Here is an 18,233-nt window from a genome sequence, read left to right on the forward strand (position 1 = left end):
GGTTTCTTCCACTATCGGATGGAACATATTTAGCCAATTGTTTTCAGGTAGTCTTGGATGGGTCATTATGTTTGCAGGCCCACATTTAATCACCGAGGTTAGTGGTAATACATTTAAGGTTAAACGATATAAAAGAAGCATTCAAGTAATGCTTGCGTCCGCTGTTCTTAGACACAAAAAATTAGTGCAGTAAGTAATTGCTTCAATGTGTCGTTCATCCACGTTTGTGCCAGAAACAACCCAAAATTTATGACAATCTGTTACAAATATCGCAGTAACAGGGGCTCAACTTGGGGGAAAAAATAATAAAAATAACTATACCTTGCTTTTGTAATACAGGAAGCCTGGTTTAGGTCACTGTTTTATAAGGACACAATGTGGATAAAATACTAGGATAAAATATTGACTGTTTCAGTCAGTTCCATACACTGCCATATCCTCTGAAAGAGCATTCCTGGGGAGGGATGCTGGGGAGGTTTAATTAGAGTTCTATCGAATAAACAAAATAATGAGGACGCCATACTTGTCTTACCATATTGCCTTTGGAATATATTAAAATTTCACATGCAAAACAAACCTGAAATCAAACATGGTCTGTGAGGAAAGAAAAATCAGGAAAGATCAAAAACCACAGTTTGGGGAGGGGGGGGGGGGGTTGCATTTGTTTTTTTTGCCTCTGGCTAATGGATTTAGTAAATTACCAGGTGGATGCAAATCTCAGCACAATCACCCAAAGGCCTGCAACTTCACAGCATCTTATAAAATTGACATTAAAACCTGTAGGCCTGCATCTTTGAGGAACGGTGGGGGGGTTTTAAAGAGCCCCCCAAGCACACTCTCCCAGAGGCCTAGCAAAGCACCAATCTGGCCTCTTCTTACGTCCAGCAAATTAAGAATAAAGAAGTAAGTCTTCGACAACGGCTGGCGTCTCCCTCCAAAATGCGCGTCGCGTTCGGCGCCTTTCAGGGCAAGGGGGAAAACACGCCGACAGCGGTCCGGGCTCCCGTCCATCGCCGTCGCGGACGGCGGAGTCACACAGGAAGTGCAATGCATCGTGGGTAACTTAGGCGCCAGAGGAATACAAATATACATCTGCTTCTCAGAATCAGCACGGAAAATGAACCACACCAGGAAAAACGGACCATAATAAAAATGCAGGGCACTGTTGTCATGACGATGATGCCCGGCATGCCAGCCTGGACAGAAGAGGAACAAAAAGGGAAAAACTACTCCCACCACGCCGATGGATAATGGAAACGACTCTTCCCAGTTGATACTGGCACAGTTGGTGTTTTTCTACGGCAGGTAAAATCTGTTTTGGAAAGGGGGCATTTTACTGTGGAGTTCAGAGGAGGCCATAATGGGTCACGAAGAGGACCGATTAAGCAAAGGAAGTTGTTAAAAACAGCCCATCTGCATGGTGACAGACTGCATCCTGTGCAGAGCATGATCAGAGCCAGTCATGGGAACAGCCGAGAGTCCAGAATATTGAGCTTTAGCACTAAAACCTCTGTTTCCCATGCCAATGAACGTCAAACTTTAACCGCCAAGAAAGATGTATTTCGGCGTATACAACCCTTTTGTCTGCACTAATGTGCCTTTAATGTCAAAAAAATGCAGAAAATCCAACACCCTCCACTAGAAATCCGTAATGTTCATAACACAGTGTCTGTTCCGTTAAGAAATTGTAAAGTTGCCAGACACAGCATGCATTTTATAAAATGTTGGATAAACAGACTACATATATATATACACACACACACACACACACACACACACACACACACACACACACACATATACACGATTTCATGTTTGTCAAAGTTTCCGAAACTTCTAAAACAATACAATTTTTCAGGATGTTGTGACGTAAATACACTCCAAAGATTGTCCACATCAGTATACGTACAACATAAATTGCAAAGACACCCATGACCCATAAGCCATTCTTCCAGTCTGACTGCTGAAAGATTAACTTGGAGTAAAATTTGCACAGCATATTTATATTAACTACAGGAGCATATTTCCGCAAAATAAAAGCAGTAAGCTGCTCCTTTGTCAAACCCCAGCACTTTTTTCGGAGCTGAAGTGTAATAAACTCCAGCTGCAGTAGCTCACAGCCGTTAAAGTGCAGCAAAAGAGTGGTTTCAATTTGTAGGGGGAAGATGTTGCAAATATCTAAGAATTCATTACTTCCTCGAATACAGTGCAGTAAAGAAGCAAAGAATGGGCCTGAACCCAATTTAAATGTGCTGTTGTTCACCTCTAACTCCCAGTAGGGATGCTCAACTTGAAGGAAGATCATCAGATATCTCATTAGTCATTTACAGGGTCACTCCACAAGATGGTATTCCTGACCTCTTTTGCTTCGTGTCAAGTTTTTATGCATCTTCTGATGACAGTCTGGTGGTAGAAGCCCTGCTCAAAAAAAGATTTTGGGTTGTACCACTGCATTAGAGAGTGACAATGGATGTAGCACTGGGACAGATCCGGTAACTGCAAAAACAACACTAGATTCTATACAAGGCATAAAATCACACAAACCGTTTCGTTAACATGATAGTGAAGACTTCAGTTACAGTACATGTATAATATGCTGCGTTTCACGGATGTATCTACTAATGTGCAGAACACATTTCCCAGTGATCCAGTATTGAAATGCTCACTTCAGTCTGAAGATTGACTGAACTGTGGCCAGAAGTCAAAGCTACGAAAAAAATAAAAAAATCTAAATCACAAATTTCTCCAGCTGTACTGGAAAAAGGCAGACAAAATATTTTTCATATTTTATAAAGAAGCCAGACTGGTACAAAACATAAAAATGTTTTGGGGTTCTATAATCTTCAAAAATCTGGGTTAAAGAACACTAATCACCACCAGGCAAGACAAAGAGTGACTCTACTAACAATAATACTAACGATTAACAGAAAATGCATTCAATCATTAGTAATGTAACATGTAACATGTTTACACAATACACTGTCTGGACGTTAACTCTCAAACCTGTCATTGAGAAAATAAATCACTACATTCTGGGAATGAATGACAGACTCAGCCAGATGATATACTCCTATACATGGATCACAATCCTACTCTGCAATGAGAAAATACAGCTACAAACTGTCAGATTAATAATAAACAAAGCACCACTGCTACAGGCTTTCAGATACAACTTAACACCAATGCATGGATCTCTCGCTGTATTATTTTCATGTTTGATTAGTAGGAAATAGACTCCCTATGTCCTTACTATTTATGGGTAATAATCACCGAGTGATGAACCTCTTCAATGTTGCCAGTGAGGAGGACGGCAAACGTGACCATTTTTGTGATTGGAGATATTTTATTTTTTTTCCTGAAAAAGCTGAGCACTAAGTGCTTTCTAATTAATGGGGAGGAGCGATTTGAGCGTAATTCGCTGTCATTCCAAACTGTCCTCCACCTAAAAGCAGCCACCCAAAGCATTTCAAAATGACATGTTATAAAGAGATACTGAGTATACAATACCCGGATCAAAGAAAAGTCTTCATTTGTTCAGTGTGTTGTCAAAATAAGAAACTGGAAAAAAAGATTAAACTAAACTGAACCTGTGTCAGAGTAGCCTTGGTACTGTAATATTAACACCAGAGGTTAGCTCTGTGTAACAAGAACGTATTCTGACAATCTCCGTATCCTGTTTTTTCCAATTATCGCCTTTTAAAGGCCAGCTGGGTGCATTCCAGACCATCGGGGGGGGGGGGGGGGGGGGGCAGCGCCATTTGCACTGCTCTAAGACAAAGTCATGCTCAAGTACTTTCATGGTAAAGTTCATTATAAGTAAGAGGGATTTATCGTCGTTTTCATTATTTTGGTAACAGGTCGTCTCATTTCTCATTCCAGGAATAGGCTATTGATCCAATCATGCCTGCCACTCAGCTATGACCCTTCTAGAAAACACTGAGACAAAAGGCATTCATTCCTCGCTACTCGTAGAGCATTTGTATTTTAAAACAGTGTTCTATTGGTTTTCCATTATAAGACAGATCTCTTACTATATCTGTAACTGCCAGTAAAGAAGCACTTCATTATTATCAGGGAAACATGGCTCATGTTCTTTGAGAATTAATTTGTTCTTTGTAAACTGTACACTTCCCACAGGTTCATATGTATAAATCCTTAATATCAGGGCTCCTTGCTGCCATTCGTTGTTGTTTTCTGGTTTTATTATTACTAACTACGGTTCTAGGCTACCAAGACTTCAAAGTTTTCAGATTCCCGGATTTTGTATTTTTTCTCCCTCCATCTTTCGGTCTTCTGGAGAAAACCTGCCGTTTAATTTCGATATACTCTCCCTGTGTACTGCGTGAAGCAGCATTTGCAGCGAAATCATTTTCATGTTCAGGTGGACCCTGCTGGGGAGAGCTTCTGCAGGAGAGCGGCAAAAGACCAGCGGCCCTCTGCATATGGTCTGATTGGCCTGGCGGGGATTGTGTTTTTTTTAGGGAGAGCGGAACTGCGTCACACGTGAGCCTGTACTAAGCAAGATGGAGGGGGGGGGGGGAGCATAATGGCAAAGTGATTGAGACATGAATACTCAAGAGCGACAAAACACCGTATGAGGGGGGGGAAAAAGAAAAAACAGCAAAAACCAAATAGTCTAACATACCAGCTCACTTGCCATTTAAAAAGGGGTTGGTTCATATTAGCTGGAGGCTCAGTATGTTGGGATGGGGGATGCAGAAGGAGGAGAGATGTCATGTCCTGTATTTATTTTCACACTGTAGTGCCCCTGACCCATCTAGACGTGCTCCTGGATAGAAGGTGTGACGATCAGCGAGACAAGCTCCAGAGACTGGTACCCTACACCTACCGCATCACCAGAATTCAATGCGGTGTGTCTAATGTGCCTATTTAGCATTTGGAGTGCAATAGTGCGTGCACGACTGTCCCCCCCCTCTCCCTTTCCAGGAGAGCATGGCTATCACCTATCCCAACAGCTGTGGCCTTATAGAACAAACAAAGGCCTTCAGGAAGCAGTGCTTCACTGCACAGAGGCCCGAGAGGCACACCAAGCTGTCTTCATCTGCATTAAAGTGGACCGACTTCTGCCTGGACCCCGTCACGGCAGCACGCGGGACTGGTACCGGTACCAAGACAAGGAGTGTACAATCAAAATAAATAAAAGCACATGAAGTTACAATTCACAATATATGCCTTAGAATTACAATCATAAAAGGAAGTAGCAATACATACGTTAAAAAAAATTCAAACACTCATTTTTTTTCAATCAAAATAGGGGGAAATGCTTTTCCCTCAATATTTTCTCAAAAGCGTTTCATCCTTTGTCAGGCTGCATTTGACGGAGGGCCGACGAGGCTGACCGAGCCCATGCCAACTGGAAGAACCTGGCTACGCAGGTTCATGCCAGCTCTGAACGACAGTCTGCAATCCACAGGCTTTCAGAACCCTGGTGCCAGTCCCAGACCATCACATTCAAACGACCCGGTCAGCTTTCTGGACGTCACGGCAGCGGAGGCCCCTTCTATTCTGACTGAACACAAACCCACTCGGATGTGACATGCTGGAGATAAAGCCTGCCAGAGCTTTCCAGAACACCACCATCGAAATTAACAAATTCAATGCACTTGATAAAAAGATAAAAGGGTAAACCTGTTAGCAGATATTTTCAGCTCGGCAAGTCGAGGTCTGCCGCCTATTGATACAATGTAAGCAATAAGGGCTTTACTCCTGGTCCACAGACCAGCAGTAGAAGGCACCTTGGTAATCTAAGCAGCAGTTAAGCGTTACTGTATTATTCACTAGGGCAAATGGACATTGACACAGAAACAACAAGTCTCTTATAGACAACCAAAAATTCACATTTTTCTAGACGTTCATTTAAAAAGAACAGGAAAAAAAACATTAAGCATCTGGGACTGTTTTTGATAAATGCTGCTCTATTAGAAACACTTGTAAATGTGATAAAATAATTTGCTTTGTGGTCTCAGAGAACCTAAATCAGAGTATAATGAGTTGTTTGCTAGTGCAACAGCCAATAGGTGCTAATTAGATTTGAAATAATTCTCTTAAACAGGCTGTTTGATCTAAAGCTTATTTTCCCAGATGGGTAAATGTGTTCCCTGTATTAATTAAATATGACACTTTGGAAGGCTGGAAAGCCATACTTAAAACAATTGGCTCTTAAATATTACAGTGTAAATAATAACTTGATATGAACATCATGAATATTTCAGAGAGACTTTGAGCCATCTGGATTCCAAAATTAAAAAAACTATTATAGATACGGTACTATGACAGACTAGAAAAAGTTTTATTTTGTGTGTAAAACACTGATTTTCCTTCTCACTTACCAGCTGACAGGATGTGCAGGATGAATCACAAATGAATATTATTTAATGTAGTTTGCTTTATTTATTGCACTCTACAATAGCGGGCAGATTTAATCATTTATAGAAACAAAATACCGAAACGTGTGATTCTAGTAAATTCTGGCACATTCTAGTAAATGTCTGTACAGGAAGACGACAAGACGGCGTTTCCTTTACCCTTCGCCCTGGCATTTTCTTTCAGATTTTCCCTTTTGGTATCAATATCATGGTAAGAAATTTCACTTTCATAATCATTGCGTATCACTTCAGGATTAATGGTGAAAAAAATCAAAGTGACCTGTCAGGTAACAGTACACCAGGGCCAGAGTGCCCACGAGTGGACCAAAGATGCAACTTCCCAAAGAGAAGAGCAGGAGAGGATGTTTGTGACAGAAATAGACAGCGCCTCTCCCTGTGATGAGGATCACGCGGCTTTTCTATTTGCCCTGCAGCGCGCGGTAACGACAGCACGCCTAATGAGTGTGAGGCTCGACCAGTTGGTGGGATTTGCAAAAAACGCGGCATTAAGCTTACATTTGCATTAGGCTTCAAAATGGGGGAAAAAATGTGAAAGCCGTTTTCAATGTGCATTAAAATGATGGGGCAGATTTGTAAAGCACGGCACTCACTCAATGGGTCAATTCTATGTAGCTAAAGTCATTGTTACATGTAACAATATGGGCTGTCCCAAGGGAGAAAAAAAATGTGAATTATTAAAGATGCAAACCATGTGACACACTCTTCTTACATGTAACACTATATATTTAATAATTTATCATATACAAAAACTATTATTATTATTCATAGTAGCAGCAGTAGTAAACGAAATGCTTGCAATAAAACGCATCCTTGATTAATCGCATTAAAAGATATATATTCAAAATCAATTACTTTGGCTCACTCAATGTTCCACCTTAGCTAAAATCAGTGTGAAGAGAAGTTGAAATGTGCAGAATTTTACCATAAACACATAGCAATATTACATTTAGAACAACAAAACATAATTGCAACTATTTATCCAGTACAGGTTCATGAAATATAATAATATAATGCATAATTATATACTACATATGCATCCATACGTTTATATTACCACCATCGGCAAAACTGTCAAACCTAGCATTTAATCTCCTAAATAAGACATATCCTTCTTATGCATTTTTATAAACGTAGAGGCACTAAGGAGATTAGCAAGACAACATGTTGCCGAGTAACGTAAACAGCATACGGCAGTGGCCCACCCTGACACCGGGCGTTCAGGTTCACGAGAAGGCCAGACAGCGAGCCGTACAGCCCCTTACCATCTCCCTGCTGCACGTACAGTATGAGCTCTCAGCTCATTGACAACATGGGGCCCCTGCAGGTGCAAATGACGTACACACAGATGCCGCCGCTAATAGGCCCAGCGCATGGTGTTGTAAAAACAAGACCACGAAGATCTTCATTAAGACCCTCTTCTTTTGTTGATTAAACAAAATGGCAGTCTACTATAATGGCAAGGGGGGCGTGGGGGGGCGGGCGGATAGGTCTCAGACGGAGGGCAAAAAAAAAAAATCATTCAGTGTTTTCACATCACTCTTTTGGTTAAAGCTTAACAAACTTCACCCAGACGAGGTGATGATTCACCCATTACAGCCCCAGGTCAAGTCACTATTAGGAATGAGATTAACAGAATGGAATTCCCAAGCAATCACTCATTTAGTCACAGTAAAGAGAAGAGGAGGGCTTTGCATAGCTGCAAGCTTTCATTAAGGCCCTACTAAAACCACATCCGCCCCCCTCATTTACCGAAACGTCTGATCCTTCGTGTTCCTGTAAAGAGACGCGTTTATAATACTGCAGTACCTGGATCACAAGAAACACTCCACGTCTTCAGCTGTCTGCTGTATGCGGAACAACAGCTAAACAAGGAAATGGCTTAAAATACAGTATAACCATAAAACAAAAACCAGCAAATCAGCAAATAAATTCAACATTTCATTTATTTATCAGTAAAATGTGAATATTAAACTAAAACAAGAAAAAAAACACACATAATACACACACACACACACACACATCTTTGCTGCATTTAACACGTTAAAAGACGTTTCCAGTTTTCTGCCAAAACTGCTTTCGCTAAAAGCAAGGTATAGGAAACAGGATAAGCACTTGAGCAAAGGCTGTAAAAAAGCTTTCTGGGAACTTGAAAGCCTCACAACAAAAGTTTTTTTCCCCCCCTCCTTGCCATCTGGAAGTACTAAACAAACGAAACCTACTAAACAAACAAAGCTTTGAAAAGGATGCAGTGGAAGGAATCGCGATGCTGAAAGCACAAACAATGGAAATATAAATATGTATTATCGGAAGGCTTCGTTTGGGCGGCAAAAGTCCGACGCTAAAAGCAGAATGAAAGTGATTTCGGTAAAAGGGCAACTACCAAGGCACTGCGAGACCTGGGAGCTTGTGGTGGCAGTAGGGCCTGTCTCTAATGAAGAGCAGTAATACAGGGGCCCTCGTGGGTGTGGGGTTGGAGGAAAAGGGAGGGGGCGGTGGTTGGGGGGGGGGGGGGGGATACAGCTTACAATCTTTGCGCCCAGGAATGTGAAGATGAAGAGGGAGCCATGAAACACTTCATTAAAGGAACATAGTAAACAGCTCAGCCAGCCAGCTGGGCCAGCAGAGTAAATGGAAGGACATATCTGACACGCAACCTTGTTGTTCCCGGACGTGTTTGTGACATCTCGCACGAGGTGATGATATAATGAACAGCGGAGTGGGATTCGTCAAGGTGATGAAGGAGCGTGGCGGAGGCGGGGGTTACACTTTGTGATTGAATAATTCTGACCTTAATCATGACAGACAGTTATAGCAGAAGGTTGCTTTGTCTGAATTGCATATCTGCAGGAAGACTTACATTACCGTAACAAATAAATAAATCCTAAAATTTCTACAGGTTTAACGGAACTGAAATGACAGGAACATTTAAGGCAAAACATTCAGAAAACAATGCACCGACTTTTTCATTCAGGAGTTTACAGGCCTATGAGACTACAGTTGTATTTGACTGGTTACGGTAAACAAAAATCTGGGTTTCAAAATTCAAGAGCTGTTTACGAATCATCGGCATCTGCCAGTGCCAGAAGTCACAATGTTGTGAAGGTTTTAAAATTTACGACACACAAAGATGCCTGGAAAGTAACAGTTCATTTTTAACGTTAAATAGCTAGCTGACATCCACCAATTATGATTGGAAGCAAAAGCCTGCAAGCAATTAATCTTCCTTAAGTGAATTTTCAACCATATGCAAACAAGTTTCATTTGATTTAATCATTATTTGCATAAAACGACTCAGAAATTTCAATTAGCCAACAGGCAAACCACTTTTCTTACTAGTACATCTTCCTAGTTTAGTATTGTTTGCTCAGATGAAAGAAACTTATTTCTTGACAGTATTGTTTTAAAATCAGATCTCAAAGCAGAGCAGTTAAAAGTCACATTCCAAAGGTTGCTCACCAAACGAGACTATGAACCTGAGCCAGAGTGCTCTGTACATTTCCAGTTTCACCATACAAGTATAGTACAGTAGCATGGATTTTGCAAATTGTGTAAAAGTCTGTAGACCCAGTTCTAAACAGACATAACAGTTTATCAAGTTTATTTAAAAGTAATAATATGAAATTAAGTCAAAGCATTATACTAATATTGAGCACTAAAGCATAAAGTACTATTATAACTACAAAAATTGCTTATGCTGCAAATAGTATCCTGTCATAAACAGCTCTTACAGTTAGAAATAAAGTACATTTTGGTATTACACTGCTACGTGCAAACGCTCAAGGAACCATCAATAAAACTGCTAATAATTTAAGTTCTTAGAGATTCCAGCTGGTAACAAGCCCCATGGCCACACTTTTACAAGTGCCATCGTGGAAAGATCATTGCTGATATATTCAGAGCAATGCTAACATTTTCATTTCCTCTCTGACAGAAACGTATGGCGTTTTTTTTAAATAATCCCGCGCAGCAGGAGAAAACGTAAACCAATACATAAATGGAAATGCCATTTTATGTGGGATGCCCCTGACCACGTAGTATCGGAATAGATCAGGCGGTGCCCAGAGTTCACTGACGATAGGCAGCGCCATCTATTGGTCATTTGCTGACATATCTAGCTTATTTCCAAAGCTAATGAGCGCGGCGGAAGAGACCCGGCTTCCCTGATACCTCGCAGGCAGGGACACGCGCATGGAAACCCGGCACACTGAACCTCAGGGGCATCGCTGTGCATCTATACCTCCGTACCGGGGGGAAATCATCCAGCATTTATTGCGAGTGCTGTTATTGCCTATGTTCATTTTAATATTTTATTTTCATCAAGCATCTGAAAGGCCTGAGATATTGGTTGATCACATGTCACAAAGACGAGAGACTCAGCGTTAATATTTCATCCAATTGACAACCTGGATAAAATTTATCTCTGATTAAATTTAGCTCTGATTCTCTTTTCTAGCTTAAGTCACGTACATCATTTTTTACACGTTCATCGATTCTGACTTTATTTTGATGGTAGTCTACGCGAAATTTAAATACACATGGCCTTAAAATAACAGAGAAGCTGCTGTATTTTAATCTCCTTTGCCCGTTCCTTTATTTGAGGTATCTGTAATATATATCCATTCATACATCCATCCGCTTATCCGGAACAGGATCGGAGTGAGCTTGAAACCTGTCCCCAGGCAGCATAGGGTATAAAGAGACACTCTGGACGGGATGCCAGTGTCAGTAATATTTAAATATATATAACTTACCTCCAGGTAAAACCGGATGAAGTGCAAAAGTAGTTTTTATTTTTTCCTTTCACTAGTCACCTTCCGTCTAACCTCCTTTAAATACATACAAACTTAATGAAAATGCTATTAATAGCATGTTGTTGGCAAGCGATTGGGAGAATTAACCGAACTCTGCCTTATTATGAAAGTCCAGTAAATGAACTTAAGTTATCCATATCTGTAGGTCGCTTTCCATAGATGGGATCAGTTCTGCAAACTCAGCAACTCGCAGTGAACAGTGCAAACACTGACACCCTGAGGTACAACAAGGAACTGCAAATCCATGTTAAACATACTGCTTGTTCTTTGAACATCATCCTTCAAATCAAGCTGCCGGTATCACAAGAATCACACAGTAAAACAAACGCCAAAATCTATGCATTTAGCAAAGACTAAAGTACAGTATATACTATAGTAAGCAAAAGTCTTAAGTTGACAAAGAAAAAATGTTTAAAAGGTATTTGTGTGTACAGTAAGCGTATATCTGCTCAGAAAAAATATTAGTTGACATTAATTGGCCAATTAACTTCATGAAAATTGATTAGCCAAACAAGGTCTAGTTCAAGAACATTCTGGATGGTAACTGCAAATACTTTACTAGACACACTTTGACTGACACACTGACAAAAAAAATCATGTTAAAAACCAACATAAACATAATTTAAGCATAAAATTCTTTGGCAGTCTACGACTTTTGCAAAGTACTCTATCACATCAGCCTTGACAAGGGGCGCATTGCATCCAGATGTTCAGTCAGCTGTCTGTCTCTGGTACTGTGGATTAAGTCCATACTTCAACCCAGCGCTGTCCCACAAATCAGACTCGGACTAATTAGAGCATTTTCATGTGCTTCAGTTCATGTTTCATTTTATGTTAGACCAACTGGTATATTTGCCGAGCTAAATTAATATACACTGACGGTCAGGAGACTTAACACAGGAGTACAACAATGGCAGGGAGTCACAGAACTAACGACTTAGCAGTTTTTCAAATTTAATTCTTCGAAAACAAGCTCAGTGTTTCCACTGTGCCACTATTATTTGTAAAACAACAACGATTCATCAACTAAGTTAGAGCATTCCGAGTTTTACTTATAAACCGCACAAATCACAGAACGAGAACAAAAAGCTTCTCTGGCGTTGCTCATACATTCCTCAAAGCAATGTTTATACAGATGCGATTTCACGTGCTACTGAGAGAACCAGCCTTTGCCCCAGATTTTGTGTTGATCAAAAGGTTTAAATGCTAGAGAAGAGGCACTTGTTTGGATCGTATTCTGTCTACTGGGACTTAGAACATGTATTTCCATCTGTTGGCCGTATGGATCTTCTCCATTATCTCGGGGACAAGTGTAGGCCTCAGTGCGATTCCTCTATATTAGTTTACTCAGCTGGGCCCCAATCCTGGTATCACTGCTTTGTTTTCCTCCAAAAACATGTGTTAAGTTAATGCCCTGTAAAAAATTTCAAAGACAAGCTCGGTAAGTTCAATAACAGGTAACAGACCAGTGTATTAATGTGCTAGCTTAAAAGAAATATTTTTTCTGGAATCACCGTCTTCTCACGGTGCTGTTTTCTTAAGTTCTTAAATTTGGCAGAAAACATAAAATTCAGTTTTGCTGCAAATCAGATCAGGAGACAGAATAAAATGTTTTGCCTGTAAAACACATAGTAAAACTAAAATGTATACCACTGCGTAAACACGGAAAAATTAAACAAACATGGAATAAAAGATGTGTGATTGTTGCTAGGAAACTACCTCGAAAGTTGTCCAGCAGCCAAAAGCGTTTAGAAATACAAAAGTTACACAATTGCTTTTACAGATGTTACCTAATATTTGAAGTTCTGTTTGCGACTGAAGAGTGTCCTCCTTGTGTTTAGCGGTGTTTTGCTGCAGTGTAGGTTCTGTTGTTTTCCTTTGTAATTAGATTAAGACCACACACCTCTGCTCTGGCCACCCACAACAATCAATGAGGAAATGAGCCGTCAACAAAAGGCATTTACTTACAGATATTTGTTGGGCACATATGTCCTTGCACCCTGAGACCGACCCAAATGTTACATTTTTATATATTATTTACAAATTAACTGTTGGAAAAGTCATTGTACTTGAAAAAATAAATCCATAAAAACCTGATAATGGAGAAAACGCTCCTAACAATGATATTGCAAAGAACTGAAATACGATAGCAAATCCTAAAGGACTTAACGTGTTTTGAATACAGTTTGGCCTGAAACTTTGGCCATAAGTAAAGATGAAAATGAGGAAATGTAGCACAAATGTAACTTTACTTTATTACTCAATACACATGGATCAGCCGGTTAGGATACTGGGCCTGTGATCAGAATGTCACTGGTTCCAATCCCAGTTGGTGCAGGAATTTTCTGACCCTGCTTTAACAAAAAAATGTATGTTGCTTCTGCTAAATAAACGTAAATAATTTAGTTTATATTGATCACACAAATCTGTTTGCAATGAGAAAGGAAGTAAAACTGATTAAAAACACAAGGAAAATTTAACAATTGAAACATGCTCTAGCACAGGGGTTCCTAAGCTTTTGATGTTCATGGACCACCCCCCCCCCCCCAAGTCAAACAAAAATTTCACACACCTGGGGGGTATTAATGAAGTGATCAGCAGTTCCACAAGTTTAAATAAGTTTCAATTTTTTCAGATGTGAACAGAATGTGCAAATGAGAGGGCTTGAAATATATTGTTGATGTATTTTGTGTGGGGTTCCACAGACTGGGGGTGAGAACCTCCACTGTAGTGCAAGAACAACTGAATTCAATTCGAATTATAACGGGTCTGATACCTCATCTCCAAATGCAAAAAAAATAAGGGTCTGATAACCCTTTGACGCTAAACCGTAAATTTACAGTATAAGGCCTTTTTTCCAGTGTGCGGCAATGGTTTATGTATACACATTTCCCAGTTAGGGAAATTGTTATAAGGGCACATTACACTTCATTTCATAGCCTGTGCTCTAATGCTTTTGAAAAGCAAAAGAGAGAACACGCTCGTTAACTTAAATTGAGACTTTGGCACAGTATCTGACACACTATAGGTTACTTCCTTCCTAGTTGACCTCATAGCCGCAATCAATTTCAACATCCAGACACTGTTGCATCTCTGACATTAGGGCGTTTGTCAGGTTGCAGTTATGTACAACTGCAAGACTCAAAGCTCTCCATAAAACATGTAGCGTCTCATCCCCAATGGGAGTGCCAGTGAACCACACCTTCTGCAACATACCGAAGAAGTCTACTCTGCAGATACGTTGGACCAAAGTGTAACAATCTCTGCACACAGTAGCTTAGCAAAGCTATCACTACAGTGCCCGAGGAAGTTCATCTGCCTCAAATGAAAACCACCTGGCACTATTTCAATTGCCAATATAGACAGATTACTAGAACTTTAAAACCCTGCTTTCTTTGTAATTGACATTTTAAACCGTTTGAAGTTTCTCATTAATTTCCTTAAACAAATTAGCTACAGATGTATAAAACTACCAAAGTACAGTACAGGCAAACTATAAGGAAAGAAGACCTTACATTTAATGTTGAATTTAAGATTTAAGTTTGCACAAATATATGGGGGTAATTAACGCTATACGTTTTGCATTCCCTTATTATGCATTTAACTAAAATGACAATTAAAAAAACAAAACATGAATTACATAATATATGTTTAAAAAAACACGTAAAACTGCTGTACATTACTACAGGCAAGACGACCACAGAAAACTACGCCAATCAATGCAAGGTCAAGCAGCCGATGGTAATTAATTGTAGTTCAAGTGACAGTGACACAATGAAATACGACGCAATTAAGAGGTGCACATAGGCAGCAGGCCTACGCTTTATTTAACCTTGGACTGGAGGCCGGGTCAAAGTTTGCCATAAAAGCAGAGGCCATGCCTACACGGCATTTAAGTTTGATACTGGCGATACGGATAATATTAAGATGAAAGCGGGCAATGCAAGGTAGCAGTTACCGATACGGGAATTACATAATTAGCTTCAAATTAACTGGCAGCCACTCCTACATAAATTGTTTTATTCACTACCTGCAGTCGCGTATTTTTTTTTCGTCATTGATTAGCATGTACCGCTTACTACGCGTTTTGCTAGTTTGAGTTTCCTGCAGAAACCAGACACGTGCATTGCTAACTAGCAAGACATATTATCAAACAATTTCACGGATACATACGTAACTTAACCCAACAAAACTGTAGCTATTGATAGAAACAGCTAGCTAATGTGCGAAGCTCTTTCTTAAGTTAATGATATAAAATGAGACCCATTTCACCATTTTTTACAAACGGGTACATATGTTATAACACGAAACTATGCTCGGCTGCTTCTTATCTTCCTTAAGCGAAAAAGCGTGAAAGGACACAAACTTACAGCGCGCCCACTCGCCTTATGACAGCACCCGCCATCTTTCCGTAACCAAGGCAGAGGCGCTATTGGCCAACAAAAGCAGTCTGACAGACAACAGAGAACCCCGATTGGTCCGTATAAAGGGGCGTGGTTTAAAGGCGCGTTTATTTTAAAGACGTAGCAGAAAGCCCTACTCTACTATTATACAGGTAATACTAATTCATTGGAGTAGAGTTATTTTTGTATACACTTTTCTACATAACATTTAGAATATGTACTTCGATTAACACATAGATATGTGTTTAATTAATTTTCATTGCAAACATTATAAATGTGTCAGACATTTGGAATATCAAATCTTGACAAAATTTCCTTTTTACCGCATCCGACATTCACGAATGTGTATGTCTATGCACCTGATCGTTTTTATTTTTCCCTTTATCACCTAATTGCATGCGTGTCCCTCGCTGTTAGGTCATCTGAGATAGGAAACTGTCATTGGTATAGGTAACATAAGCGGCCGTATCCTAATTGTACATAGCTGGTTCACTGCGGGAAATACCAAAGGCCGGTGAGATACCAAACTTTGCTGGAAAGTACACGTGTTGGTACAAGACGTTTTTCACGTGGTCCTCTCCCAGCTGGCCATGCACCAGGCTAATGACAGACGCTGAACTCACTACTTAATAGGACGTGAGTGCCTTGTCCTGCCACTAAAGACAAGGATAGATTGTACCCCCCCCCCCCCCCCCCCCAGCGTATTATAAACTGATGTACCACAATCGATGTTAGATTTCAGTGATTCCAACAGAATAAAACTCAATAACATCTACAAAAGACATCACTAATTGAGTTTTTTTTATGGAGGTGTTGGGTTAGTACATTAAGGAAAGCACTGTTAATGAGCTTTCAAGTGTACGTCTCTAAACCATTTATGTGCGTTAAAAAATGTAACACGGTTTGAAAATTCCACTCACGAGTTACTTGGAGACTACCTTCATTTTTCCTCCCTTTAATCCAACACAAATGGCGTCTCCTAATCCAGTTTTGATAGCATTTGGCACGTTTTCTTTGGATCACAGCAAGATGTTCACTTCTTTTTCTGGTTTCCCTGAGGAACCACTGAGCCCACGAAAGAAGCCAGGCTCGGTGAAGCCAAAGCAACGGAGCTGTGCCGCAAATGGGGAACAATGACATTCTAATTCAAACCCAAGCTGCCCATTGTGGATCAAGTTTCAGCACTTCTATTTGTCTTCAAAAATCCAAATCCACCAGCACAGCATTACTATTTTTTTTCCAGAGGATCACAGACATTTCAGTAATTCAATGTCCCACTTTGGGTGTCTGATTATTAAATGTAATATTCAAATATATATTCACAGTTTCACCCCATTGTCCTCCATTAATATTCACTGGTACAAGTGGACAATGAATCACATTCACCAGGGGTTGATGTCTTTGATGTCTGGGTTCATTAAAAATCCTGAAACGCTGCCAGAACTGGCACTGGAGATGAAAGGAATATAAAAGGATGACAAAAATTTATGGATGGAAAGTCACCACCTAACTGTGGAATTTATTATAAACAAAATAATTTATTTTGTTGCTATTGTCTCATGTCTCACAGTTTGCCTTCAATTTTAACAATTAGTTCGTTATAACGCTAAGCATCACCACATAAAACCACCCCTAATATTTGCTGCATCTTGTGTTTTTCCTTATCTCAGACATACACAAGCACCCACATCTTTATATATTTATGAAGATAAACCAGTTTAAGTCTTGGAATAACCAGTCCAGAATCGGCCCCCACTATCTGATCTCTTTATGCTCACAGCCCTGAGCAGTGCTGTGTGTCACTACTGGTTGCTCTATTCCATTGGCAAGTCCAGCTTCACAAATGTCAGTGTATCCGTTATGAAAACGTGACATTTAGACTGGGGTCCCCATTAACAGTAATTTTAGTGAGCTGGTGTGACTTCATTCTTAATTCGCCGACACGCACCCTTTACCATGCAAGCAGTGTGCACCACTGAGATTATTACTATGTATTCATGAAGGAAAACTCAACTGCAAACAAAAAGATTTTCAACACACGTATCTGAAATCAAACTGAAACAGTCAACACCTTTTTCAATAATCATTTTGAATTTGATATGCGAGAGTTTCAGACTTTGATTTTTCTTTCCCTGAAATTGAGAAGTTTTGTAAAAAAAAATGATTAAATATTTACAGATTTTGGCTTTACTTCAAAAAATGTCATAGTGTACTGAACGACGGCCAAGACGTTCAGAAAATTGTACATTAGTCATAGCAAAGAGCTGCACATTACAGCTGCTGCAGCATCTTTAGTCCACTGTCACAACACTGTAGATATTGGTGACAAACCAAACACTGGCAAAGAATCCAACTGTTCCTGACAGAATCACATAAAGGAAAATGAAGCTTTATCAGTGTTAGACCAAATTATGGGAAAACACAACTACAGTATACTCACTACTGCCCTAAAAAGGACTCGTGCTCAAATTCATTAAAGCAACTTTTACTAGTGGGAAATATATTTCAGCTATAATATTAAACCTACCCCAGTCCTTAACCCAATATTATTGAAATTATTTTAAAAATAACCATACGTTTCTGAATTTTGTTTGACTGAAGTATGCAAATGA

The 18,233-nt window shown here is 39.9% G+C and overlaps 1 protein-coding gene across 2 annotated transcripts in view; it reads right to left on the reverse strand.

Moving 5' to 3' along the window:
- The window catches only part of clybl (citrate lyase beta like), a 55,453-nt gene extending 39,799 nt beyond the window's left edge, over nt 1-15,654 (reverse strand). For both annotated transcript variants that reach the window (XM_023833224.1, XM_023833313.2), the window contains exon 1: nt 15,589-15,654. In XM_023833224.1, the coding sequence (XP_023688992.1) occupies nt 15,589-15,623 (35 nt within the window). In that variant the 5' untranslated portion in view covers nt 15,624-15,654. The remainder of the gene's footprint in view (nt 1-15,588) is intronic.
- Nucleotides 15,655-18,233: the final 2,579 nt, after the last annotated feature.

This window comes from Paramormyrops kingsleyae, chromosome 1 (genome assembly GCF_048594095.1).
Source record: "Paramormyrops kingsleyae isolate MSU_618 chromosome 1, PKINGS_0.4, whole genome shotgun sequence".
Taxonomy (NCBI): domain Eukaryota; kingdom Metazoa; phylum Chordata; class Actinopteri; order Osteoglossiformes; family Mormyridae; genus Paramormyrops; species Paramormyrops kingsleyae.